Source organism: Scyliorhinus canicula, chromosome 5 (genome assembly GCF_902713615.1).
Source record: "Scyliorhinus canicula chromosome 5, sScyCan1.1, whole genome shotgun sequence".
Lineage (NCBI taxonomy): Eukaryota > Metazoa > Chordata > Chondrichthyes > Carcharhiniformes > Scyliorhinidae > Scyliorhinus > Scyliorhinus canicula.
The window spans coordinates 215,650,761-215,677,100 of NC_052150.1; the positions used below are offsets into that span (position 1 = coordinate 215,650,761).

General features: G+C 48.2%; 1 protein-coding gene across 2 annotated transcripts in view; it reads left to right on the forward strand.

Annotated features, from left to right (window-relative positions):
* The window catches only part of scn5lab (sodium channel, voltage gated, type V-like, alpha b), a 707,937-nt gene that overhangs the window by 560,492 nt on the left and 121,105 nt on the right, over positions 1–26,340 (forward strand). For both annotated transcript variants that reach the window (XM_038798482.1, XM_038798481.1), the window contains one exon: positions 21,291–21,743. In XM_038798482.1, coding sequence (XP_038654410.1) covers positions 21,291–21,743 — 453 coding nt within the window. The remainder of the gene's footprint in view (positions 1–21,290; positions 21,744–26,340) is intronic.

Below are 26,340 nucleotides of genomic sequence, written 5' to 3' on the forward strand. Positions count from 1 at the left end.
GACTAGGGGCTTTTCACAGTAACCTTAATGAAGCCTACTTGTGACAATAAACAATTATTCAGGGACAAAATTTCCTTCCATGGATAAATGACCCGTCTGAACCCAGACAGGACACGGGCAACAATTTAGACCAAGATCACACCCATAGTTTACAAAGCGAATGACGGACGAAGAATACAATATCCCGATGTTTCCAGTGCTAAGGGGGATTCGACTAACTCTTACAGCGTCATTTAAACCCTTCTCCAGACCCAGACCAGAACGGACCACCCTACACTTTCAAGATGGTTATATAACAGAAACAAAGACAACAAGAAATGCGGGCACAGCCCAATCTCAATGCTCAGCCTGGGGCCTCCCATTGAAGAAGTAAAAAGAGAGAAAAGACACGAGCCAACAGCAAGAATCTGAACTTCCACAATCCATCTCTCAGCCCAGATCAAAGGACAACACATATCAACGGACCACCGGCACCTGTACCACCCCCCCCCCCCCCTCCCCCCCCCCCCCACACCCCCAGAGGGCAACAGAATGTCGGGGGCCCAGAACCAAAAGGAATATAAACTGGTCCCAATCGTAAAACAGGGGAAATCTACTCCAGGACAGGAGGGCTGTCAGAGCAACCCCCACACTGGGGAGCACCCTGGGACAGAGGGGCGCCCCGCCACCAATCCCCCCCCCCCCCCCCCCCCCCCCAATCCCCCCAGAATCACGGGTCTCCATCCCACCCCCAACAGGGCCACTCAAAATAAAAGCAAAGGATTCGGCCACCCAAAAGCCAAAGTAGCTCCGAATCTGAGAGTTCCTGACACCTTCCATCAGCACCACAACCAGCCGTCACGGAAACCAATAGCAGTCAAAGAGAGAGACCCACATGGAGATCAGGAGACATGACCGACACCTGCTGAAGGAAAGTCTGACAAACCCCAGTCCGCAGCAGGATAAGACACATTCTGCCTGGGCCTGGAGAAAGAAAGAGGCTCAGCTTAAAAAATAAAATAACTCTGACTGTGGGGGATCTTCCTCGAACCTAGTGAGGACAGAACTGACCTTACCACCCACACCCTCCACCCCTCCCCTCACTCCAGCTCTTCTCACCCCCCCCTCCCCGCCGCACCACAGCATATATTAGAATAAAGAAACTGTGCACAAATTCCAAAATCAATATTCAGCTGAACATGATTAAACCTTATTAAATTAGGATAACCAACAGTGCATGACATCACACCCAAAACATTTACCTCACTGCAAACAGATAAATTGGCAACATTAACAGACAACAACATGATTATCAGGGAGTAAAGTTCAGGATAACAACTGAGGAACGAGGCAGTAATCAGGATGAAGAAACTCCAGTGGCGCACAACGAAAGTGAGCACCCAGCATAAAGTAGGATCTGAAACGGAGAGAAACGGATTCCAATGATCGGAGCACGAATTCCACTACTTCCAACATGCCGACCCGACTGAACTCAAGCGGTCAATGGCCTAGGCTTCAACAGTTAGGGGAGGCCCGGCCGGCTCAGGCAATCCCATCACCTCTGCACTGACAACAGAAGAAAGACCACAAAAACCCGGAGGCTGGAGGCCAACCCAACCCCAGTCCTCGCAGACAGGATTAACTGTGCTCCATCCAATCTGGGCTGCCCAGCCTCCAGATCGAGTACCCTGAAACGTGGCAGCCAGATCTCAAACTCGGCTGGGAACTTCTCCGCCACCTCACCAGAGACACCAGGCACCACCGGAGACACCTCATTGGTTCCCCTTCACCCTCACCTGAACCCTTTAGGATAGCCATGCAACAAGAATCCAATCCATGGTTGACCGTGCTCTCTCAGCAACAAGAACATCCCCATGCGCCAACACCTCCTCCATAAAGATGCCTCACAATCGGAAGCAGCCATCATCCGCCGATGTGAACCGCAACGTCAGAGCGGGAACCCCTCAAAGGCAGCTGTGCCACCAAAAACAAGGCCCCATCCCAACTGCCTCCAGCCACTACGAATCAACGAGGATGAAAGCGTATTGTCTCAAAATGCCGAAAGGCTGACCAACAAATATCGGCATGTAGTATAAGCCACGTAAACCAAAAGGGCAGCACGGTAGCATTGTGGATAGCACAATCGCTTCACAGCTCCAGGGTCCCAGGTTCGATTCCGGCTTGGGTCACTGTCTGTGCGGAGTCTGCACATCCTCCCCGTGTGTGCGTGGGTTTCCTCCGGGTGCTCCGGATTCCTCCCACAGTCCAAAGATGTGCAGGTTAGGTGGATTGGCCATGATAAATTGCCCTTAGTGTCCAAAATTGCCCTTAGTGTTGGGTGGGGTTACTGGGTTATGGGGATAGGATGGAGGTGTTAACCTTGGGTAGGGTGCTCTTTCCAGGAGCCGGTGCAGACTCGATGGGCCGAATGGCCTCCTTCTGCACTGTAAATTCTATGTAAAAAGACAAAAAGAGGGATGTGCACAAGGATAAAAACAAAGATGATCAGAGCCGGAGCTCGTGGAAACGCAGCCGCTCCCGCGCTCGCATCACGTGATTGCCCCGTAAGGGTGATTTGATGGAGGTGTTCACAGTATGTGTAAAGAGGAACTGTTTGGAGTTGCTGAAGGCTAGTTAACTCCTGCGATTTAAGGGAATTGGTAAAAGTAGCAGACCTGACGTGAGGAAACAGTGTTTATCCAGTGAGTTGTTGTTAGAACGCACTGTCTGAAAGGTGGGTGGAAACAGATTCAAGATAAACAGCACAGAACCAGGCCATTCTTCCCAACCAGTCCATACTGGTATTTAAACTCCATTCGGACCTCCTCTCATCATAGTCGGCTATTCCCTCCTTTCTCATGTGTTTCCTTTGAGATGTATCTATACTATCCACTACAACCACTCTGTGTGGCAGTAAGTCCCACATTTTCACCATTCTGTGGATAAGGAAGCTTACTTTGAGTTCCCTATTGAATTCAATAATGTTTACAGGGACATAAGGAAAGAGAGGGCACCACTTAGCTCAGCTGACTAGACAGATAGTGTGTGGCTCAAATTAACACCAACAGCACCGGGCTCAATCCCTGTTCTGCCTGAGGGGAACTTGGGGCCTACCTCCTTCCTGGCCCTACCCATAGCGAAAAATCCTGGCACTTTGCTGTACTTAGATGAAGAACTGCCAAGGACTCGCCCTCGGGCACAGAAATCAAGACCAAAAATATGGGGGAAAGATTGAGGAGTGGGAATAATAGATTGCTATTTCAAAGAGCCTGCACGAACACGATGGGTCAAATGGGGGAGGAGGGAATGGGCCATAAATACCTGTACTCTCGGTGTGTTCTTGTGGGCATCCCTTAGACTTCAAGGGAGGAAGATGGGCTTCAGATTTATCCAGTGTGATGGGTGAAATGTTTCGCTGGAGTTAAGCTGTCCAATGAAGTGAGAGTCAACATGGCCCAGGGATCATGTGAGTGGAGGGACCAGGGCCTGTATTAAAGCACCTTTAATGCACGGAAGCTCCACAAGGCACGTCACAGGGCATTGAGCCACATAAGGTCAGGTGGCCACAATCTGGGATTAATTGTTACATTTTAAGAAGGGCCTTCAGGCGGGAAAGGTAGAGGGGCAGAGGGATCTTGGGAGGGAATTCCAAAACTTCAGACTGAGGCAGCTGAAGGGATGCCAGCCAATGATGGAGCGATGAAAATCGGAGATGAACACGAGGCCAGAATTCGGTGAACGTAGGCATCTGAGAATGTTGAAGGTTAGAGGACGTTACAGAGAAGGAAAGGGTTGAGGCCGTGAAAGGATTTTAAAAAGGGAATGAGAATTTTAAAATCAGAATGTTGCTGAGCTGGGAGCCAACATAGCCCAGCAAGGGCAGGAGTGATCGGCGAACGGTGCAAGTTGGGAGGTGGGTAGCTGGAACTGATAACCTCCTGGGACTGACCAATAAAGACCATTATTTCAGATTCAGGAGTGATTGCAAGCCATCAAAGTAACTGAAGGCCACCAGGTGGTATGACCTTTGGTTTCAATGACATATTCCAGGCCGTGAGGATGTTGAAATATTTCTCCATTGATTATGGTGCAAGTATAATCTTAGGACAACTGCATAATTCTGATGCATGTCAACAGAATGTTGGCACAGCTGATACTCTTACACAGGGGACAGTTGTGGTTTTTCTTTGTCGAGCTATGCTACCAATCCCTTGTTCTGCTCAGTATGTGGCGCAAGAGAAGCTTGGCTCAAACCCAGGACAGCAGCTTAAATTTCACCCAGTCCATTTGGACAACTTTGTGGACTGACAGTCCAACAAAACTATTTGTAAATCCCGGAAACCGAGTGTTCGAGAAGTCACAACATTTTTCAATCATGTGAGTCTATCTCCTGACCTTGAGCTCGCTTATACTTGTTTCATAACAGAGCATGACTTTTATTGCTGTCAGGAAGTGCCCAGGCTCCCTTTTAACCTTCATCCAACTTGGGGTGGGGCGGCAAAATCACATTTCAACTTCAAGCGCAGACTGTTTCATGGGAAGAGCAGTCGGCCCTCAAGCCTCAATTGGATTCTGGCTGATCTGTAACTCAACCACCGCCTGGAAGTTCCCCTCAACTCACGCCTCATCCTGACTTGGAAATATATTGCCTTTCTTTCCCCGTTGCTCAGTCAAAATCCTGAAACTCCCTCCATAACAGCACGGTGGGTTTGCCTACAACACATGGACTGCGGCAGTTCAAGAAGACAGCTCACCACCACCTCCTCAAGGGCAATTAGGGATGGGTAATCAGTGCTGGCCTAGACGATGAAGCCCACGTCCTGTGAATGAATAAATAAAACCTCCATCTACCCACTTTGGTTTAAAATCCTTGCCTAATCTGCCAATCTGAGTTTTGAAATGTTCAGTTGACCCTCAGCCTCGTGCACTGTGGCGAGGAAGTTCCAGATTGCCACCTCCCTTTGTGTGAAAATATGCTTCCTGACAGAGCCCCTGAACTGCAACAGTTTTAACCTTCGCCCTCTATGGTACTGGGCTCCTCTCCGCCAAAGGAAATTGTTACAGTTGATCCACTCTTTTAATCATCTTAATCACTCAGATAACATCTCAACCCGTCATACCGAAGAGAATATGTTTTGATATTTTACACCTTTTAACCCTCCTTTTTAACCTTAACTTGATTTTAACTGTGGTTAAAGATGTGCAGGTTAGGTGGATTGGCCATGCTAAATTGCCCTCGGTGTCCAAAAAGGTTAGGTGGGGTTACTGGGTTGCGGGGATAGAGTGGAGGTGTGGGCTGAGGTGGGGTGCTCTTTCCAATGGCCAGTACAGACTCGATAGGCCAAATGGCCTCCATCTGCCATGTAAATTCTATGATTCTATGTTAATTCTCCCCATGTTGAAGGCTTTAGAAAATGATAAAATCAGGGAAAGCAAGTGGTTGCGTAGTGGTATTGTCACTGGACTAATAACCCAGAGACCCAGAGTATTGCTCTGGGGACCCAGGTTCAACTCCCGCCACTGCAGATGGGAAAATTTGAATTTAATAAAAATCTGAAATTAAAAGTCCAATGATGACCATAAAACCATTGTAGATTGTCGTAAAAACATGTATGGTTCACTTCCTTTAGGGAAGGAAATCTGCCGTCCTTACCTGGTCTGGCCTACATGGGCCATTCTCTGAACCGGCGTGAGAGCGGAGAATCGCGCCCATGATTCCAGACCCAAAGCAATGTTGCAAATAGGGATGGGCAACAAATGTTGACCCAGCCTGCGACGCCCACGAATCATGAACGAATGAAAACAAAACGTAGCAAGCCACTCGGTCCAAGGCCAACTCGAGATGGGCCACGAATGCTGACCTTTCCAGCGATGCCACATGAAGGAATAAAGAAGGGAAAAACCCACTGATTTTAGGCGGCTATCCATATTGCCCATTGCGAGCAGGAAGAAATCGCAGTGGGTCAGCCCCTGGCAACTTGGTGCAGGTTAATAACCTGCACACCATTATTGGGCTGTCATCAGTTTCCGGCCCCCGCACTATTTTGATTAGTAACTTGGTGCTTCAGGTTGTTTCAATGGACAACAAAGCAAATGAGAAGAGGGAGGATTTAACTTGGCGGGTTTATACATAATATGGTGGAATTTAAAATACAGATGGAGGGTGAGAAGGTCAAATCAAACACTAGTGTTTTGTGCTTAAACAAAGGAGATTACAATGGGATGAGAGAAGAGCTGGCTAAGGTAGAATGGGAGAAAAGACTTCATGGTGGAAGACACAAATAACATGCCAGTGACTGATAGAAATGAGGCTCTGACAGGTGAGGACCTTGAGATTATTTTTATCACTAAGGAGGTAGTGATGGGCAAGCTAATGGGGCTAAAGGTAGACAAGTCTCCTGGCCCTGATGGAATGCATCCCAGAGTGCTAAAAGAGATGGCGAGGTAAATTTCAAATGCACTACTGATAATTTACTAAAATTCACTAAACTCAGGGGTGGTCCTGGCAGATTGGAAATTAGCAAACGTGACACCACTGTTTAAAAAAGGAGGGAGGCAGAAAGCAGGAAATTATAGGCCAGTGAGCTTAACTTCGGTAGTAGGGAAGATGCTGGAATCTATCATCAAGGAAGAAATAGCGAGGCATCTGGATGGAAATTGTCCCATTGGGCAGACGCAGCATGTGTTCATAAAGGGCAGGTCGTGCCTAACTAATTTAGTGAAATTTTTTGAGGACATTACCAGTGCGGTAGTTAACGGGGAGCCAATGGATGTGGTATATCTGGACTTCCAGAAAGCTTTTGACAAAGTGTCACACAGAAAGTTGCTGCATAAGATAAAGATGCATGGCATTAAGGGTAAAGTAGTAGCATTGATAGAGGATTGGTTAATTAATAGAAATCAAAGAGTGGGGATTGATGGGTGTTTCTCTGGTTTGCAATCAGTAGCTAGTGGTGTCCCTCAGGGATCAGTGTTGGCCCACAATTGTTCACAATTTACATAGATGATTTGGAGTTGGGGACCAAGGGCAATGTGTCCAAGTTTGCAGACGACACTAAGATGAGTGGTAAAGCAAAAAGTGCAGAGGATACTGGAAGTCTGCAGAGGGATTTGGATAGGTTAAGTGAATGGGCTAGGGTCTGGCAGATGGAAGAGGGAGCAACCAAGCGGGCTGCTGTGCCCTGGATGGGGTCAAACTTCTTGAGTGTTGTTGGATCTGCACTCATCCAGGCGAGTGGAGAGTATTCCATCACACTCCCGACTTGTAGGGCTGGGGGAGGTTACAAAGGGAAGGGTGGGATGTGGACATGGAAGCATTGGGTAACAAGGGTGAGGGTGCAAACTGAATTATCAGGGCAGAAGGGATAGCTGGGATAAACTGCATAATGTTGGACATTTCCGGCAGTTCAGTCTGTGCATGAGGAAGGAAAGGCAGGATCGTGTGTGTTTTTTTTCTGACTGCTCCATCACAACTGACCAACTGGTGAACTTTGCCACCTCTCGACACAAGATCGGAACAGATGGAAAAGGCCATTCGTCCCAATTGACCTCATCCATCTAGAATGCCAATGCCATAGGCTTCCCATTATAGCAGCAAAGATGTTTGGCTAATCAATCCAGTGTCCTGGACAGTGTGTCCTTGCTGGAATGTCGATCAATCTGTACATCACAATGTGTAACTGAAAGAGAATGCTTCCCCGCAATTCGGCCATCGCTTCCCACCATGAATGCTGTGCCAGCCTGTGCTGCTGATTTGGGGACGTTCCAGAACATTCTTCCTCTTAGGCCTCTGGATTACTTGCCCAGTGACATGCCTATTATCTGCCCAAGGCTGACTGAGATGCTGCTTACTCCCTGACTTCAATATTACATTATATTTATTTATTGAGATTTATACACCTACTCACTGAAACAAGGGCCTGACCAGCTGTTTGACCTTTCCTTGCTCTTCTAACTATAGGTCTCAGTCCCACTGAATTCACATTGCTCCTTTCTCAGTCTGAGCTGTCCCCAGTCGTTTCACATTGCAGATCATTCCCGGCTCTGACAACCGTTACTTCATCACACCCACTGTGGGAGGAGTGTTTGTCATCAATACCAAGTTGTCCTTTAAAAATTGGAATGTTGAACATTTTCATGACTTAAGTGTGACTGAAAGCTACATTTGGAGCAGCGCGCAGAGAAACAATAGATGTCACTGTCGAAACATTTTTGTTTCTGGACCTCTCAGAAGGTGAGGGCAACACGGTAGCATAGTGTTTAGCACAATTGCTTCACAGCTCCAGGGTCCCAGGTTCGATACCCGGCTTGGGTCACTGTCTGTGCGGAGCCTGCACATTCTCCCCATGTATGCGTGGGTTTCCTCCGGGTGCTCCGGATTCCTCCCACAGTCCAAAGATGTGCAGGTGAGGTGGATTGGCCATGCTAAATTGCCCTTGGTGTTGGGTGGGGTAACTGGGTTATGGGGATAGGGTGGAGGTGTGGGCTTCGGGAAGGGTGCTTTTTCCAAGAGCCGATGCAGACTCGATGGGCCGAATGGCCTCCTTCTGCACTGTAAATTCTATGATTGCGTAAAGTGAATTGTTGGCAGATCCTGAACCTCCTGTGTGAGAGGCCGGATTCTCCGAGTTTATGCTGTGGAGTGACGTTGCCTTCTGTCGACTGAAAGGGAAGATGTCGGTGTTAGGGGTTGGAACATCTTTGCTCTTTCTGTCACCCAGGCCCAGAGGCAAACTCCAGCCAGAGTTTGGATGAGACTTTCAACCAGGGCCTGGTTTCCACTCTCAGGTAGATACAAGAACACCTCCTACCTCAGGGAGTTCTCCCTGGTGCCCCTAGTCAATATTTATCCTTTAACCAATGTCACTGAAACTGATGTTTGACTTGTTTATCTCAGTGTTGTAAATGGGAGTTTGAAAATTGGCTGCCACATTGCAACAGGGAGGCCTTTAAAAATACTTCATTGGTTACAAACTGCTTTATGGTTTCCTGCCGCCATGAGAGGCATTATATCAATGCAAGATCCTTTTGTACAGCATTTTAATATAGTGAAACATCCCAAGGTGCTTTAATGGAGCGTTAAAAAACAGAATTTGACATCAAGTTGCATAAGCAGAAGAGCGAATAAACGTTTGGCCAAAGGGGTAGGTTTTACAAACAATCTTAGAGAGTAATGGAGAAGCAAAGAGATTTACAGAGAAAATTCCAGAACTTTCGACCCAGGCAGCTGAAGGCACAGCAACCAATGATGGCCTGATTAAAATTGGGAATGCAGACGAGGCGAGTAGGGGAGGAATGCGGAGATCTCAGACTGTAGAGCCTGGAGGAACTTACAGAGAGGAAGAAGGAGAGATATCATGAAGAGGCTTGGAATCAAGGTCCAGATTTTTTTTAATTGATGGGTTGCAGTGCTGGAAGCCAATGGACATCAGTCAGCACAGGGGTGATGGGTGAACAGGACTTGTTGTAAGTTAGGATGTGGGCAGGAGAGTTTTGCGATAGTTTTTGGAATTTGGGAGTTGGGAGGTCAGGCCCAAGGGTATTAAAGTAAACAGGTCAAGCAGCAGCAGAGGCACAATGGTTAGCACTGTTGCCTCACGGAGCCGGGGACCTGGGTTCGATTCTGGCCTTGGGTGACTCTCCGTGTGGGGTTTGCACTTTCTCCCCGTGTCTGCGTGGGTTTCCTCTGGGTGCTCTGGTTTCCTCCCACAGGCCAAAGATGTGCAGGCTAGGTGAATTGGCCATGATAAAGTTATTTGTTAATATCCGAAGGTATGCAGGTTAGTTGGGGTTACGTGGATAGAGCGGGGGAATGAGCCGAGGTAAGGGTGTTCATTCAGTGGTCAGTGAAGACTTTTTTAAAATATAAGTTTAGAGTACCCAATTCATTTTTCCAATGAAGGGGCAATTTAGCGTGGCCAATCCACCTAGCCCGCACATCTTTGGGTTGTGGGGGCGGTACCCACGCAAACACGGGGAGAATGTGCAAACTCCACACGGACAGTGACCCAGAGCCGGGATCGAACCTGGGACCTCGGCGCCGTGAGGCAGCAGGGCTAACCCACCACGTCACCGTGCTGCCCTCAGTGCAGACTTGATGGACCGAATGGCCTCCTTCTACACTGTGGGAATTCTATGGTTTGAGTATTTCAGCAGCAGTTGAGCAGAAGCTGGATGGAATCAGAGACGGTGCAGAGATGAAAGTCAGGGGTCTTGCTGATGAAGTCATAAGTTCATCTCGAGGTTAAATACAACACCATGATTGGGAAAGGTCTGGGCAGGGAGTTAGCAGCTAAGGAATGAAATTTGTGGCAGAGACTAAAGATGAGGACCTGGATATCCACCTCTCCCTCTTCCTCTTTCTGTCTCTTTCTCTCTCTTCCTCACTTGCTGCTCGCATTCTCTCACTCACAGTCACGTTCTCAATTCTCTGTCTCTCCCACTCTCACAATCTCGCTTCCTCATACACATTCTTTCTCCAACATGCGCATTCTCCCTCTCTCCCACATATGCTCACACTCTTTCTCTGTCTGTCTCTCTCTCTCTTTCTCCATGCTGCCTTGAACTATCTGTCTACCCCTCTCTGTCCATTGTGGTTTGCTAGTGTCTGTAGGGGTCAATGTAGTACTTCCCGGCAATGTACCTGTCCATTTAAGTCCATCAAGTAGCCATGTTCCCATTTGACTGTGCCTTGACATGAGGAAGGGGCACCTTCTCCAGGCACAAAGTGGTTGCCACGACGGTGCAAATCATCTCAAAGTGCATTGCTATTTCCACTCAAGTATTGCAGGCATGCGATGAGAGTGCCGCACAGCTTCTTACCTATCCCAATCATTTTATCACAGCCCCCTTGCACAACAGTGAAATGACAGATCACCAGTTTGGAATCCCTAAGCTATCTCCGATGGGATAATAATGCAACCTGTTCTGAAATGGTGATCAACGGCTGGAGATAGCTTTCAGAATGAACTGTTCCCTCTGCCTCAATATTATTTTTTAAAATCTGGTTCGAAGATACTTGTTATTTTCTCAGGAAATTTGCTGCCTTTGTTGCTCTGGATCTCGACCCTGCAGCTGGCTGTACAGTTTTTTAATGGTGGGAACGATAAAACTCAATTCAAGAGTAATAATTAATGTACTAACTGCAAAGGGGATATTTTCAGTGAACAACGCATTGTATTTATCCATCGTCTTTAATGTGGGACAAAGTCACAGAAATGTCACTGAGCGACATAAGGAGTTGATGAGGGGCAGCACGGTAGCACAAGTGACTAGCACTGTGGCTTCCCAGTGCCAGAGTCCCAGGTTCAATTCCCTGCTGGGTCTGTGAGGAGTCTGCACGTTCTCCCCATGTCTGCGTGGGTTTCCTCCGGGTGCAGCCCAAAGACGTGCAGGTTAGGTGGACTGGCCATGCTAAATTACCCTTAGTGTCCATAAAGGTTAGGAGGGGTTATTGGGTTATGGGGAAGGGTGGAAGTGAGGGCTGAAGTGGGTCGGTGCAGACTCGATGGGCCGAATGGCCCCCTTCTGCACTGTATGTACTATGTTCTATGAGAGGTTTGGACAAAGGGATCATTTTAAGAAATGTTTTAAAAGGGCAGGAAAGAAATAGAGAGTGACGTGTTCAATTCTCTGTCTGATTATGTGAGTCTGGTAACTGACTTAGGCTCATTGTGCTTGATTGGTTAAGCCTGGGTGTGGACTCTGAGCAAAGAAAACCGTTATCACAGAAGCTACTAAACCTGTGCTGTAAGCATGAGGGCAGACATTTTGTAACTGCAGTGATATTTAAAAAAAACCTGCTGCACACTTAGAAATTAGAGTCATCTCTGCTTTGCTCTGAGGTATATAAATACAACAGGAAAGTTTTGGAATGAAATTCCAGGGATTAAGGCCTAGTCGGCGAAAGGTCTGGCTGCCAATTTCCAAACGATTAAAATCAAAGATACTCAAGTGGAGAGAATTGGAGGAGCACGGATATTTCGGCAGGTTTTAGAGTTGGAGGAGAATGACATGGGAGGGAGGAGCGAAACCATGGATATTTTAAGATTAAGGTATTGCTGGACTATAGATCAGTGAGCACGGGTGATGGGGGGAACAGGTCATGGGGGAATTTGGATGCCAGGAACAGGGGCAGTAATGACAAAACTGATTGAATGCTCAGATGTTTTATTGGTCAATAGTATTAAAGGATGTGGAGCAATGGCAGATAATTGGAGTTGAGGTACAGACCAGCCATGGTTTAACTGAATGGCTGAGGAGGCTTGAGGGATTGAATGACCTCCTCCTGTCCTCAATACCCCAATGTTCTGAGAAAGCAATTGAACATTCACATGTAGACAACTCCATACCGCTGCATGGTAGTGAATTGGATGGTGGCTCCATCCGCCGAAACCCCACCTACCTATTACTTAGCTTTAGCCTGGGCCATTCTGCAATTCTGGGACTCCAGTGTCTGCCCTTCCATTGAAGCCATGGCCTTCTCCAGTGGTGATGTCCAGCACAAGAACTGGCGGCCTCTGATTACCCATTAGCTCTCGGCAGGTGAGCCTTCTGTTCACTGGGGTCTTGTTTCCAGGGGAAGGCTCACCATTGGCCTTTTCACTGCCTGATTGGCAGTTGGTTCAGTGGGCCTTCCAGAAAACAGGCCGCTTGGGTCACCCACCGGCTCTCCAGCGGATAGGCAAGACCCCCAACATTTTAAGAAGATCCAGCCTCATGATTCAGAGACAAGAGTGCAATCCATTGAGCCATGGCTGATGTTAGGACAACAGGGAAGGATTCCTTCCAGATACTTCAAGGAACCAGCCACGATTGAGGGAGAGCAGCGAAGGTTTACCAGACTGATTCCAGGGATGGCGGGACTGTCATACGAGGAGAGATCGACTAGGTTGGGATTGTTCTCGCTGGAGTTCAGAAGAATGAGGGGGAATCTCATAGAGACTTATAAAATTCTAACAGGACTAGACAGGGTAGATGCAGGGAAGATGTTACCAATGATGGATGTGTCCGGAACCAGGGGTCACAGCCTGAGGATTCAGGGTAAACCATTTCAGACAGAGATAAGGAGACATTTCTTCACACAGAGTGGTTAGCCTGTCAAATTCATTGCCACAGGAAGTAGTTGATGCTAAAACTTTGAATATATTCAAGAGGCAGCTGGATATAGTACTTGGGGAGAATGGGATCAAAGGCTATGGGGAGAAAGCAGGATTAGGCTATTGAGTCGGATGATCAGCCATGATCGTGATGAATGGCGGAGCAGGCTCGAAGGGCCAAAAGGCCGCCTCCTGCTCCTATCTTCTATGTATCTTCTTGAATGAGAAAGTAGGCTTAGCAGGCCTCTGATCCTGCCCCTATTGTTTATGAGTGTGGAATATGCTCAACACCTGAGCATCCATTGGCCCCTGGGGTAGATTAATCCAAAGTTATGTTCTTAAATCACTGACTCAACTCCTGAGGTCCTTCCTGATGTGACTCCTGGCTTAACATATAGTCTGCCTGGGTGCTTCCTCTGTATGCTGCTTGGGATTGGTGGGATCAGACACATAATTAATAAACCTGTATATTTGTTTCACAAATTGCCCAAGTATTCCAAAAATAAAACATGTAATGAATCAGACTGTATTGCGGCAAACATGAGTCATGCCTTGGGCAGATTATATTAGTGTAAAAATGAATGAAACCAGAATGAATCTCTGACCACTGGCACAGGCTCACTCACACCGACATGGAACAATCTGTCTCCATGGCAACAAATTGATAAATGAACACGAGGAGGGTAGCTGATGTGTTCTTTTCATTCTCAACTTCAAATGAGTTCCTTTGTAAAATGTCAGGGTTTATTGCTCAGTATCAGAATCATAGAAACATTGCAAAAGGAAGATCCTGAACGATTACTGAATGTCAAATGGATGCACATTCAGATGGAATGCCACTAATATTTCAAACTCCCTCCTAAACTAGTGCTGTCCTGGGCTGCCATTCACATGCAGAGATTCTCAGGCACGTATTTTCAATCCCTTCACCCATTTCCTCTCTGCCAACGGCACAAAGCCTGCCCTCGTCAGCGAAACCAGTGACGTCCGTTATGGTAGGCTTGTGTTCAAATCCCGCCATAGCCTTTCCACCCGAGCACTCCAATCTCTTCCAGCCCTGCAATTCTCCAACACAATGGCTCTCCTCCACGCCTGGCCTCTGCAGCATCCCTGATTTCCATTGCTCCATCACTGGAGCCTTCTAGCTATCTGGGCCCGAAGCTTTGGAATTCCCTTTTCTGAACCTCGGCACCTCTTTCGATCTCCCCTCCTCCGAAATGCTTCCCACTTTTGAGCAAGTTTGTGCTCATCTATCTAAATATCTGGCACAGTGGTCGGCACTGCTGCCTCACGGCACCAGGGACTGTGGTTCAATTATGGTCTTGGGCGACTGTCTGCGTGGAGACAGTCTCCCCGTTTCTGCGTGGGTTTTCTCCGGGTGCTCCGGTTTCCTCCCACAGTCCAAAGATGTGGAGGTGAGCTGAATTGGCTGGGTTATGGGGATAGGGCAGGGGAGGCCGAGGTAGGGTGCCCTTTCAGAGGGTGGTGCTGACTTGATGGGCCGAATGGCCTCCTTCTGCACAGTAGGCATTCTACATGTGCTTGGCAGCCCAGGCCAGCTCTAATTTAGGAGAGAATTTGAAATATCAGTCGCATTCCATATGACTATGCATCCATTTGACATTGATTAATCTTTCAGGATCTTTCTCTTGCAATGATGAGGAATTAATCCTGACATTTTACAAATGAACACATTTGAAGTTGAGAATTAAAAGAACACACCAATTGTCCTCCTTTTGTGTTAATTTATCAATTCGTTGCCTTGGAAACAGATTGTTCCATGTAGGTGTGAGTGAGCCCTGCCGAAGCTGTGCTTACCTCACTTCCTGCAAGATCAGGGGGCCGTCTCTCAACCCCCACCATGGTCTCCGGACCCCCCACCACCACCACCACCTCCACTAACGTACTTGTTAACGGGTCCTCGAGCACCCCCTCATTCCATCTCAAAAGGGCAGCCCCCCCCCCCTTGGGCCCAACCTCCTGTACGGGATCCTGCCACCATGGCAGAGCCCCTGCCAGCTTGCTAGTGTGCCCGGGTGGCACTGCCAGGGTCGCAGGCTGTCAGTGCTAAGGTGCCTGGGTGGCAGTCGGACTGCCAAGGTACCACCCTTCCCAGGGACGGACTAGGAGGCCCTCTCAGGAGCCGTTTCGCCTGGTCTTTGTGTGGACCAGTACTAAACGACGCCATGGCGAGGTCTTCCAGGCCTGGGCCTTCGATCGCCGGCGCAGACTTATTTAATAAGACTAATTGCTCACTTAAATATGCAAATCTAGATCCCGCCTCTCGCGGGATTTAGCAGCCTCGTCGCGATACGATTCGGCTGCGATGAGGCCATTCGATCAGATCCCAGAACAATCCACAAGACTCGTAAAACAACATTACTGTCGTGATGATTCTTCCAAACTTTCTCCAGCCCCAGCACTCACACACAGCAACTTGGTTATGTAAATGTAACCTCCCTGATAAGGCGTCTCCACCTATTGTACCAGTTGATATTTAGCCCAGACGTCTATTCATTGACATTTATTGACTGAACAATTTTGTGTGGAAGTCCTCTTTGCTTTGAGAGGCAGCTGACAAAGCAGCATTGAAACATAAAACAGGTTTATTAAACTAAGGAGAACTATATACACTGGACAGCACAACTAATACACAGGCCTTGTTTCCACGACTCCCAGGCCTGAGGTTCTACCTCTCCCCGGTGTCCAAAGGATGGGCCTGGCCTCATTGCTGCCGAACGCTCCAAGTCATTGGACCGTGCCGCATCACCTGTTCCTCGTGGAAAAATTTGTTAGGGAAAACCCCTTTGACCACAAGGCGATCAAGCAGTGGTATGCACGTAATGTCCTCGAGGCCCTTAGGGAAAAGGAGACTGTGGAAGATGTTGTATTAGTGTTATGACAATTTGAAATTTTTTGTAATATTTATTTTTAGAGATTTTATGAATTTTTTTTTTAACTGTGACCAAGCCTGATATGTTGGGTAAGCTGAGTCTGCGAGGATTGCGTTTACTGCAGTGGTGAGAGAGACAGGCTTCCAACACTTGAAGAAATACAACTCGATTTTATTGAACTCTTAACTATCATACACACTTTAACTGTGGGTTGACACTATGCTGAGTTGACTGGAGACCTGAGGCTAACCTGACCAGACTATCTTACTACCACATGGTGTTTGTTCTAGTTGCTGCTCACGAGCTCTGACTGTCTCAGAGGCTGGATCCTGAGAGAGCGGGAAAACCGGTGCCCTCTGGCTTTATAGTGGTCGTGTCCTGTCTGGTGATTGGCTGCTGTGTTCTGTGTGTTCACTCGTCATCCTGTGTGTCAATCACTGCCTGCCTGCACTCCATCATATACCTGGATGTATATTATGACAAAACCCTAATGGCCTGATCCACGCCTAAACACCTGATAGGCTTACATTTGCTCGCTGTGTCCTCATAGGCTCCAGGCCCGTCTGGTGGCCTGTGAAATATTGCCCCTTAAAGGGGCCAAGCTCCCACACTTTTCCATGGTGTTTCTCCGTTTCAAGAGAACAAAGAAGAAAGAAACGTACAGCACAGGAACAGGCCCTTCGGCCCTCCAAGCCTGTGCCGATCATGACGTTCTTGGTTACTGTTGAGAAGCATTAGCTTCTTCGCTCTGAAATGACTGACTGATTAGTCTCTTGTAGATGACTTTAGCTTCACAATGATGAGTTAGCATTGGGTTTCCCACCTGGTCCAAATTTTCCTTCCGTCCCCCCCTCGTCAATGAGTGGGAATTCCAAATACAGTCACAGAGCAGGAAGCAGCCAAAATGAGACACTTGATAAAGCATTAATTGAAAATAAAACAAGAGATACATGGTAACTGAAGCCGTTCCTTGTGGCAATGGGTTAAGGGACGGTCAGCCATGTCCAATCAGCAGTTATGGGAGTCTGTGTGGAAAGTAATGATGAATGCGTCACTTTTAATATCATCACATTAACTCTCCACTCAAAGACTAAAGCTTTAATTGAGCTAAGATGAGCTTTTCTTCTCCTCAGTAATAATTCCCAGGATAATTATGGAGGAGAGCGATGATTCATTCCATCTTTAATCAGTAAAATGCCAAACGCCCCCCGCCCCCCCCCCCCCCCCCCCTCCCATTCGCCTCTCCTCAGTGCACCGTCCAATTGATTTTTGAATTAAGTCACCTCCATTGCAATCCATTCCAGGTATTAATTGCCGTCCATGACAGGAGTCTCAAATTTGCCCTTTTACCACTTTGAACCCGTGACCCCCTCGCGCCCGACTCGTGCTGTTGACGTTGAAATAATTTCCTGGATATCGGACAATTCCTTTCCGTGGTCTGTTCGGTCAGACCCAGACCCATACACTGATTCCAACACCAACTTTGACTTGCATTACATTTTTAACACTTGAGAAGAAACCTCATGGAGCTTCACAGTAAGGAATGTTAGCGAACGCAACTTTTAAAAACTTTTTAAAATTTTATTTTTACGGGATGTGGGCTTCACCGACGAGGCCAGCATTTATTGCCCATCCCTAATTGCCCTTGAGCAGGTGGTGGCGGGCTACCTTCTTGAACCCGCTGCAGCCCTAGTTGTGTAGGTACACCCATAGTGCTGTTAGGGAGGGAGTTCCAGGCTTTTGACCCAGCGGCAGTGAAGGAACGGCGATATCGTTTCAAGTTGGGGTGGTGAGTGACTTGGAGGGGAACTTCCGGTTCCCATGTACCTGCTACATTTGTCCTTCTAGTTTTCTAGTTGGTAGTGGTCATGCCTGGACGGTGCTGCCTGGAAGGTGCTGACTAAGAAGCTTGCTGAGTTCCTGCAGTGCATCTTGTAGGGTGTACACACTGCTGCTACTGTGCGTCGGCAGCGGAGGGAGTGAATGCAGAAGGGGTGCCAATCAAGTGAGCTGCTCGGCAGCACTGTGGCGCAGTGGTTTGAACTGCTACCTCACGGCGCCAAGGACCCGGGTTCAATCCCGGCCCCGGGTCACTGTCCGTGTGGAGTTTGCACATTCTCCCCGTGTCTGCATGGGTCTCACCCCCACGACCCAAATATGTACAGTGTAGGTGGATTAGCCACGGTAAATTGCCCCTATTTGGGGAAAAAATAGAATTGGGTGCTTTAAATTTTAAAAAATCAAGTGAGCTGCACTGTCCTGGATGGTGTTGAGCTTCTTGTGTGTTGTTGGAGCTGCACTCATCCAGGCAAGTGGAGAGTATTCCACTACACTCCTGACCTGTGTCTAGTAGGTGGTGGACAGGCTTTGAGTAGTCAGGAGCAGTTACTCACCGCAGGATTCCTAGCCTTTGACCTGCCCTGGTAGCCACAGTATTAATATGGCTAGTCCAGCTCAGTTTCTAATCAATGGTAACCCCTAGGATGCTGATCGTGGGGGACTCGGTGATGGTAATGCCATTGAATGTCAAGGGGTGATGGTATGAGTCTCTCTTATTGGAACTGGTTATTGCACTTGTGCGGCGCAAATGTTACTTGCCACTTGTCAGCCCAAGCCTGGATATAGTCCAGGTCTTGCTGCATTTGCAGATGACTGCTTCAGTGTCTGAGGGGTCACAAATGGTGCTGAACATTGTGCAGTCATCTGCAAACATCCCCACATCTGTCCTTCTGTTTGAAGGAAGGTCATTGACGAAGCAGTTGAAGACGGTTGGGCCTCGGGCACTACCCTGAGGAACTCCTGCAGTGATGTCCTGGGACTGAGGTGATTGACCTCGAACCACCACAACCATCTTCCTTGGGCCAGGTATGACACTAACCAGCGGAGAGTTTTCCCCCTGATTCCTATTGGCTCCAGTTTAGCTTGGGCTCCTTGATGCCATACTCGGTCAAATGCTGCCTTGATTTTAAGGGCAGTCACTCTCAGCTCACCTCTGGAGTTCAGCTCTTTTGTCCATGTTTGAACCAAGGCTGTAATGAGGTCAAGAGCTGAGTGACCCTGGCAGAACCCAAACTGAGTGTCAGTGAGCAGGTTATTGCTGAGTAAGTGCCGCTTGATAGCACTGTTCATTTTTCTGATGATTGAGAGCAGACCGATAGGACGGTAATTGGCCAGGTTGGCTTTGCCCTGCTTTCTGTGTGCAGGCCCAGACAGTTGAAGTGATGGATTGATGAAAATGGAGGACACGCAAGGGGCCAGAATCAGAATGGGCTCGGCCGCCAATGGCTTCCGACTGTCACGGCCTCCACAGCTGGTCAGCTGTGCCAGTGCTGTGCTCACCAGGTTTGTGACCTCGAATCTACTTGTGAATACTTGCCCACTGCCCACAGAAGATCACCTCTCCTCTTTCTCCTCTTCCCACTCCTCAGAGGTGAAGTGCAGGCCCTCAGTCTCATTGAGGGCTTCACATCTCCACATCTCAGCTGTTCTTCATGCTGTTATAGGCATGTGAGCCTAATGCCTCCTCAGTCTCTTGGGCTGACACTCTGGTCTCACCATCTGTCCTTGACTGGTTGCCCGGTGATCCAGCAAGTTCCAGGGTCAACTCTTCTGTCCAGTCTCAGAGACTAAATGTCGGGAGTGCCTCCACCAGTTTTCACCTTCTCCTTGTTATTGTGGGACTGATTCAGCGGCAGAAGGAGGGACACAGATTTCCCAGCAAAGCGAGCACGTATTCAGGTGGGAAGCCCATTGGCTCCGAATTGGGTGTCCCCAAAGCCTCCTCCATACATCCGCTCTCAAGGGGCATGGTGGGCGTGAGTGAAGACAGAGAGCTGGCTGTCGTCACAATCGAGCCATGCATCACAGGGTAGCTGGTGCCGACGCTGCCAGCTGCCAGTAACTGGTGGGTCACTCCCTCACCATTTCACACATCATCCATATGCAGTCCCAGAGAGGAGTGCGGAATGGAACACTCACCCTGGCAGAGTAAAGGGGATCATTGAGCCGTTTGTGGCACTCCACGCAGGATGGGGGGGGGGGGGGGGGGGGGGAATATGTCTCCACGGCTGCTGACCTCCTCTGCCATCTCCGTCCCAGCTTTCTGGGCAGGTCGGTGCCCTCTGCCTGCCCCAATGGAAGAGGACCTCCTGCCTTGCTCTTGCAGCCCAGAAGAGGAAGTGCGGGGAACGTGCACCTTCCCTCTGGCATGTTGGCTGCAGCCTCCCAGGCTGCTTCTTGAGGCCTCGGTTGAGACTCTAGTGTTTCTAAGGAACGTTGACCTCAGGCATAAGTCGGAGGGGTGCACACTGTAAGTAAAGGTGTCTTAACGATTGGGGCCATGGCAGTTGTAGTCTTCAAGACAGGGCGGAATGCGGGGCTGGGAGGCTTTTCAAAATGGTGCTGACATCTGCCTCTGTGTCAGGTTTGTACTCAACTTTTGGAAGGACCCCATGTCTCCAGGACACTAATTAACCAGATGGCCATGATCACGGTCTGCCGCCCACATTTCTCTCATGCAGCAATGGCATACATTCCATTGCCATCATTCAGAATCGCACCACACACATTAAATGAAGTCACAAACTTTCCATTGGAACTGAAAGATAGAAGAATCATGGAATCATAGAATCTCCACAGTGCTGAAGGAGACCATTCGGCCCAATGAGTCTGCACCGACCCTCCAAAAGAGCTCCCTACCTACGCCCACTCCTCCGCCCTATCCCAATAACCCCACCTAACCTGAACATCCCTGGACATTAAGGGGCAATTTATCACGGCCAATCCACCTAACCTGCACATCTTTGGACGGTGGGAAGAAACCGGAGCACCCGGAGGAAACACACGTAGACACGGGAGAAAGTGCAAACATCTCATGTACAGTCATCCAAGGCCGGAATTGAACCCTGGTCCCTGGCGCTGTGAGGCAGCAGTGCCAACCACTGTGATGTTGGAGATCACACTGGCTCAACGGCAGGTCCAAATATAAAAAGTAGATAACCACTAATAAATTCAATAAGGAATTCCGGAGAAACATCTTTATCCAAGGAATGGTCAGAACGTGGGGCTGGTTAGCTACCACAAGGTGTAGTTGAGCTGAATAGTGTCGTGCATTTAAAGGGAAGCTGAATAAAAACATGGCGGAGAATAGAAGGATACACAGAGTGAGATGAAATGGGGGTTGGAGGAAGCTCCGGGGGAGCATAAACACCAGAATAATGGTCATTGTCAGTTCTGTCAATTCCACGTAATCTCTCCAGTGACTTTCCAACAGAAAAATGAAAGTAAGAGAATGCTGATAACCTCTGCCCATTTTTTCCAGGTACTCAACCTCTTCCTGGCCTTGCTCCTGAGTTCATTCAGTGCGGACAACCTCAGCTCACCAGATGAGGATGGGGAGATGAACAATCTCCAGATAGCCTTTGCCAGGATCCATCGTTTCTTCAAATTCATAAAGAGGGCCACTGTGCATTTCTTCCAGCGCATCTGCAGGAGGAATGAGCCCTCGCCCGAGGGGAAAAACATGGTGGAGCTCCCCACCTTCGTCTGCAATCACACCGACGCCGAGGCGGTGAAAGAGTCGGAGAGCAAGGACGGGAATGGCACAGCCAGTGACGTTGAGAATAATGGGACGGCAACGGACACGAACAATGAGTCCAGAGCTAAAAACTGCAAACTGACGGAGAGTGTTCCCATCGCGGTTATTGAGCCGGAGTTAGAGTTCTGTGAAGAGGAGGAACAGAGCATCTTTACGGAAGTCGCTGTTAGTCAAGAGGTAAGAAAATGGTCTTTCTTCACTGAGGCTCTTTGATTTCTTCCGTTGTAGGGAAAAGGTGGCTTTGGGCCTATTGTTCCTGAAACTGGTCTTCTCTTGGGGAGAGGGCGGTTTCTCTTTCCCTTATATCACGGTCTGTTGAAGACTCATTGATCGTTTTAATTCACCAACAACTCTTATAATCATGTCACTCAACCACCAGAATGGTAGAAAGTGAGTTAAAGACAATTCTTAGTCCCCCATGTTTACATACTGCACTGAAGTTTCAGACTAATAATCCAGTGAGGTCAAATCCCACCACAGCAGGTTAAGAGTTTGACTATAGTTTTTAATTATTTATTCTTTCATGGGATATGGACCTCGCCAGCTAGGCCTGCATTTCTTGGCCATCCCCTAATTGTCCTTGACCGGTTGATGGTAAGTCACCATCATTAACCTTTCCAGCAGTCCCCCTGCTATTCGAGAGAGAGTTCCAGGATTTTGGCCCAGTGAAAGTGAAGGAATGGCGATACATTTAGAAGTCAGGATGGTGTGTGGCTTGGAGGGGAACTTGCAGGTGGTGGTGTTCCCAGGTATCTGCTGCCCTTGCCCTACTAGATGGTAAAGGTTAAGAGTTTGGAAGATGCCGTTGAAGGATCCTTGGCGAGTTCCCGCAGAGCACCTTTTAAATGCTGCATGCTGGTGCCACTGTGTGTTGATGGTGGAAGGAGTGATGATTTAGGGTGGTGTACAGGGTGCCTATCAAGCAAGGCTGTTTTGTCCTGGATGATGTTGAGCTTCTTGAGCGTTGTTGGAACTGCACTCATCCAGTGGAGAGTATTCCATCACACTCCTGACTTGTGTCTTGTAGATGGTGGACAAGCTTTGGGGAGTCAGGAGGTGAGTTACTCTCCACAGAGGGAGGTTCAGAAAGAAATCTAGAAATAAGAGTCTGGGATGAGCAAAGGTGACCATGAAGCTTTTGGATTGTCACAAAACCTCAACTAGTTCCCTCATATCCTTCAGGAAAGGACACCTGCCATTATTACCCGATCTGGATGGCCAGGTGGCTAGGCCCAGGCTTGTGATTTTGGAGCCCCAAAAATGGGCTACTGGGGGTTCCCCGCTCAATCAATATACTGATTGTGATGCTAGCATGTACACGGAGCAAGGATACTACTTTTTCTTTAATGGTACAGCGACCAATGTTTTGTCACCCCCATTTCCCCGCCAAATTGCTATCGGGACTCTAGTCCCCACCACAGTCCCCTGCCCCACTGAGTGGATACTGCACCATACATTGGCGCGTCGGTCAGTCTCAGCCGAATTCTGCGAAGGCTGGAAGAAACTTCAGGTCCTAACACCCAACCGGGGCCACTCAGCCGGATGGAGAATTCTGAGCGCCTTGACACTGGGGGGGTGTGGGGGGTTCCTTGGCGGTCAACGATAGGAATTATCTTATTTGTGGCCTTACCATCCTGGGCAACGAAACCTTAGGGGCCCTCGGGGCAATAACCAGGGAATTATCTCAACTCAGGTTGGTTGCCATGCAGAACCGGTATGCTCTTGACTATCTCGCCTGCATCTTTGTGGGCCTGGCCATCCTTAAATGCGTGATGGGTAAAATGCAGGGTGCGCTGGAACAGATAGCCGCCCCTAGAGTCTTGACTGTTAGGATCCACGAGCATGCAGCGGCCGATGAGGTGTTGCAATAGGATTTCGAAATGCAGCAACGAATGTTCTTAGCTGAGGGGCCATAACTACAGCTAGGAATGATGGGTTATCATGAAATGATAAAAGGAGGGAATGAGGAAGTGAGCAAACGAATAGGATGGACAGTAGGACCCTGAGGGTAATGTGTTCACAGACAGAGAACAAAGAGGAGAGCAAAGCATGGCTCGGGGGATGGTAGCCTCGTGGAGAATAGTGAAAAGGATGCTGGGTGAAAAATGTGCCTAGGATAAAGAGAGCCAATTAGGATATAGGGCCAGGTCAGGAGTTGTGTAAAATGACCAATGGGAAGTTTGTATGCGAATCTTGATGTAATTTGAAGTATATCTCCAGTGTTCTTTTGTTTGAGAGTCTCTTAATCCTGGAGGCTGCAGAAGACAGTATGTGTGTCCTGTGGCTCTATGGATTGAGTCAGCCTTGCAAGTTAGTTATAATTAAATGATATGATACCTGCAAATCCATCTCAGATTTTATTGAATCTGGACTGACAGTAAATTAATCAGGAATTATCAGTGTGGGAGTGTGGGGTATGGGAGTTGCTCATCATGTCCAATTCTTTTGTAGACCAATAGAGAATGATTGCTATGGTTCGTCAATAGCACTGTTTAATAATAATAATAATCACTTATTGTCACAAGTAGGCTTCAATTAAGTTACTGTGAAAAGCCCCTGGTCACCACATTCCGGCGCCTGTTTGGGGAGGCCGGTACGGGAATTGAACCCGCGCTGCTGGCCTTGTTCTGCATTACAAGCCAGCTGTTTAGTCCACTGAGCTAAACCAGCCCCGTTGTGGTCGTTTTACAAAGAGATTTGTTCCTCAAAACTACAAGTTGGGAAATATGGTGAGGCTGTGTTTTTGAACTAAAATGTTCTGAAGAATGTAACAAAAGGGTGTTGGTCACAGAGCTAAGTTTCTAGCATAACAGCTATTTCTGAGGTGCATTTCTTAAAGTTACATGGATAGATTGGAGAGGCTGGGAGTGGTTTTGGGGAAGAGAAGATTGGGAGGAGAGACATAATTATGAGGGGTCTGAACGAGCCATAGGGTAGGGATAAACCGTTCCCATTGGTGGAGGGATTGAGAATCAGAGGGTGCAGATTTAAGTTAATTGGCAAAACAACCAAAGAAGACATGTGTGAAACGTTTTGTTATGCAGCGCGTGGTTAGGATCTGGAATGCACTGCCGGAGAGTGTGGTGGAGGCAGCTTCAATCCAGCTTCCAAAAGGGAAGAGGGGTTACAGAGCATTGTAGTCAATGAGGAGTCCCAGAAAGCTGAGTCAACAGTAGTTTATTTCCTACTCACAGCTAGAAAATACAGCAACAGAGCAACGCTCCAAATCCCATCCAGGACCATCCTGAGATGTCGGCTCCTTCCTGGGCTGGCTTTTGTCTTGGGGAATGAATGACCCGCTGTTAGGTCTCCGCCCCTCAGTGCGGGAGTTCGTACTCCACAGGTCCCACAAGGAGATCAATCAGGTCATCCCCCTAGGTCTCGTGGGTATTTTGGGTAAGAGGCCAGGGAGCGGGACTAGCTGAGTTCTTGCCAAGAGTCAGCACGGAGTCAATGAACCAAATGGCCTTACCTTCTGTGACCTATAATTCTACAACTTGTGCCTTCAAGTTGCATAGGATCAGCCAGTTTAAGATGGAGCACTGTACATTATTCACAGATCTGACCAGGGGACCATTCCTGTCCCCACACACTCCTGACCTTCAATACCATTATGCTATCTTAGGGACTAGTAATCCAGAGACCCAGAGAGTTGAAGAATATTATTTATCTTTTAATGTCCATTAGGGAAGGAAATCTGCTGTCCTTACCTGGTCTGGCCAATATGTGACTTCAGACCCACAGCAATGTGGTTGACTCTTAACTTCCCCTCAAGGGCAATTAGGGATGGACAATAAATTGCTGGCACAGCCTGCGACGTCCACATCCCATGAACGAAAAAGGAAGAGATATACTTTCCGATGCTGATACTGCTGACCTGATTATCCAGGAAGCAGAGCACAGTCCACAGCTGGCTGGTCCTTGGGAAATGCTAGAAACTGACCTGAAAGAGACAGGCAGGCTATAGGCTGGGGAACAATAGTTTAGGAAAACATCACCATTGTACAAAGGGCGGGCTGAAGCCATCAGGCAAACATTTACACACCTCAGCAGCTGTATTGGGCTGTGCAGCTGTGCTTTGATAGAGAGGCACAATAGTGGAGTCAATAAGCAGCATGTGACACATTATAGAGTGTGCAGATCCTACACTCAAAGCAAATATTGTATAAGTAGCGATTCATTTTTCAAGGGAGATTATTATCAGCTTGCATAGCATCGGAAAGTAATTGAACTTGCCATTAATTAGGAGGGGGCAAGGTTGTTGTAGCTGAATTATTCATCACAACATTTGCTACCCAGCTTATTAGTTTATCTTGGCTTTAATGTAAAGAATAATGTCAGTATCTCTCTATTTTTTGTATTCATTCATGGGATGTGCCAGGCCACCAATTATTACCCTAATTACCCTTGAGAAGATGCTGGTGAGCTGCCTTCTTGAGCCGCTGCAGTCCATGTGCTGTTAGGGAGGGAGTTCCAGGATTTTGACCCAGCAACAGTGAAGGAACGGTGATATATTTCCAAGTCAGGGTGGTATGTGGCTTAGAGGGGAACCTCCAGGTGTTGGTATTCCCATGTACCTGCTGCTCTTATCCTTCTAGGTAGCAATGGTCAAGGCTTTGGAAGGTGATGTCAAAGGAGCCTTCTTGAGCTTTTGCCGTGCATCTCGTAGATGGTACACATGGCTGCCACTGTGCGTCGGTGGTGGAGGGAATGACTGTTTACGATGGTGGGTGGGGTGCCAGTCAAGCGGGCTGCTTTGTCCTGGATTGTGTCA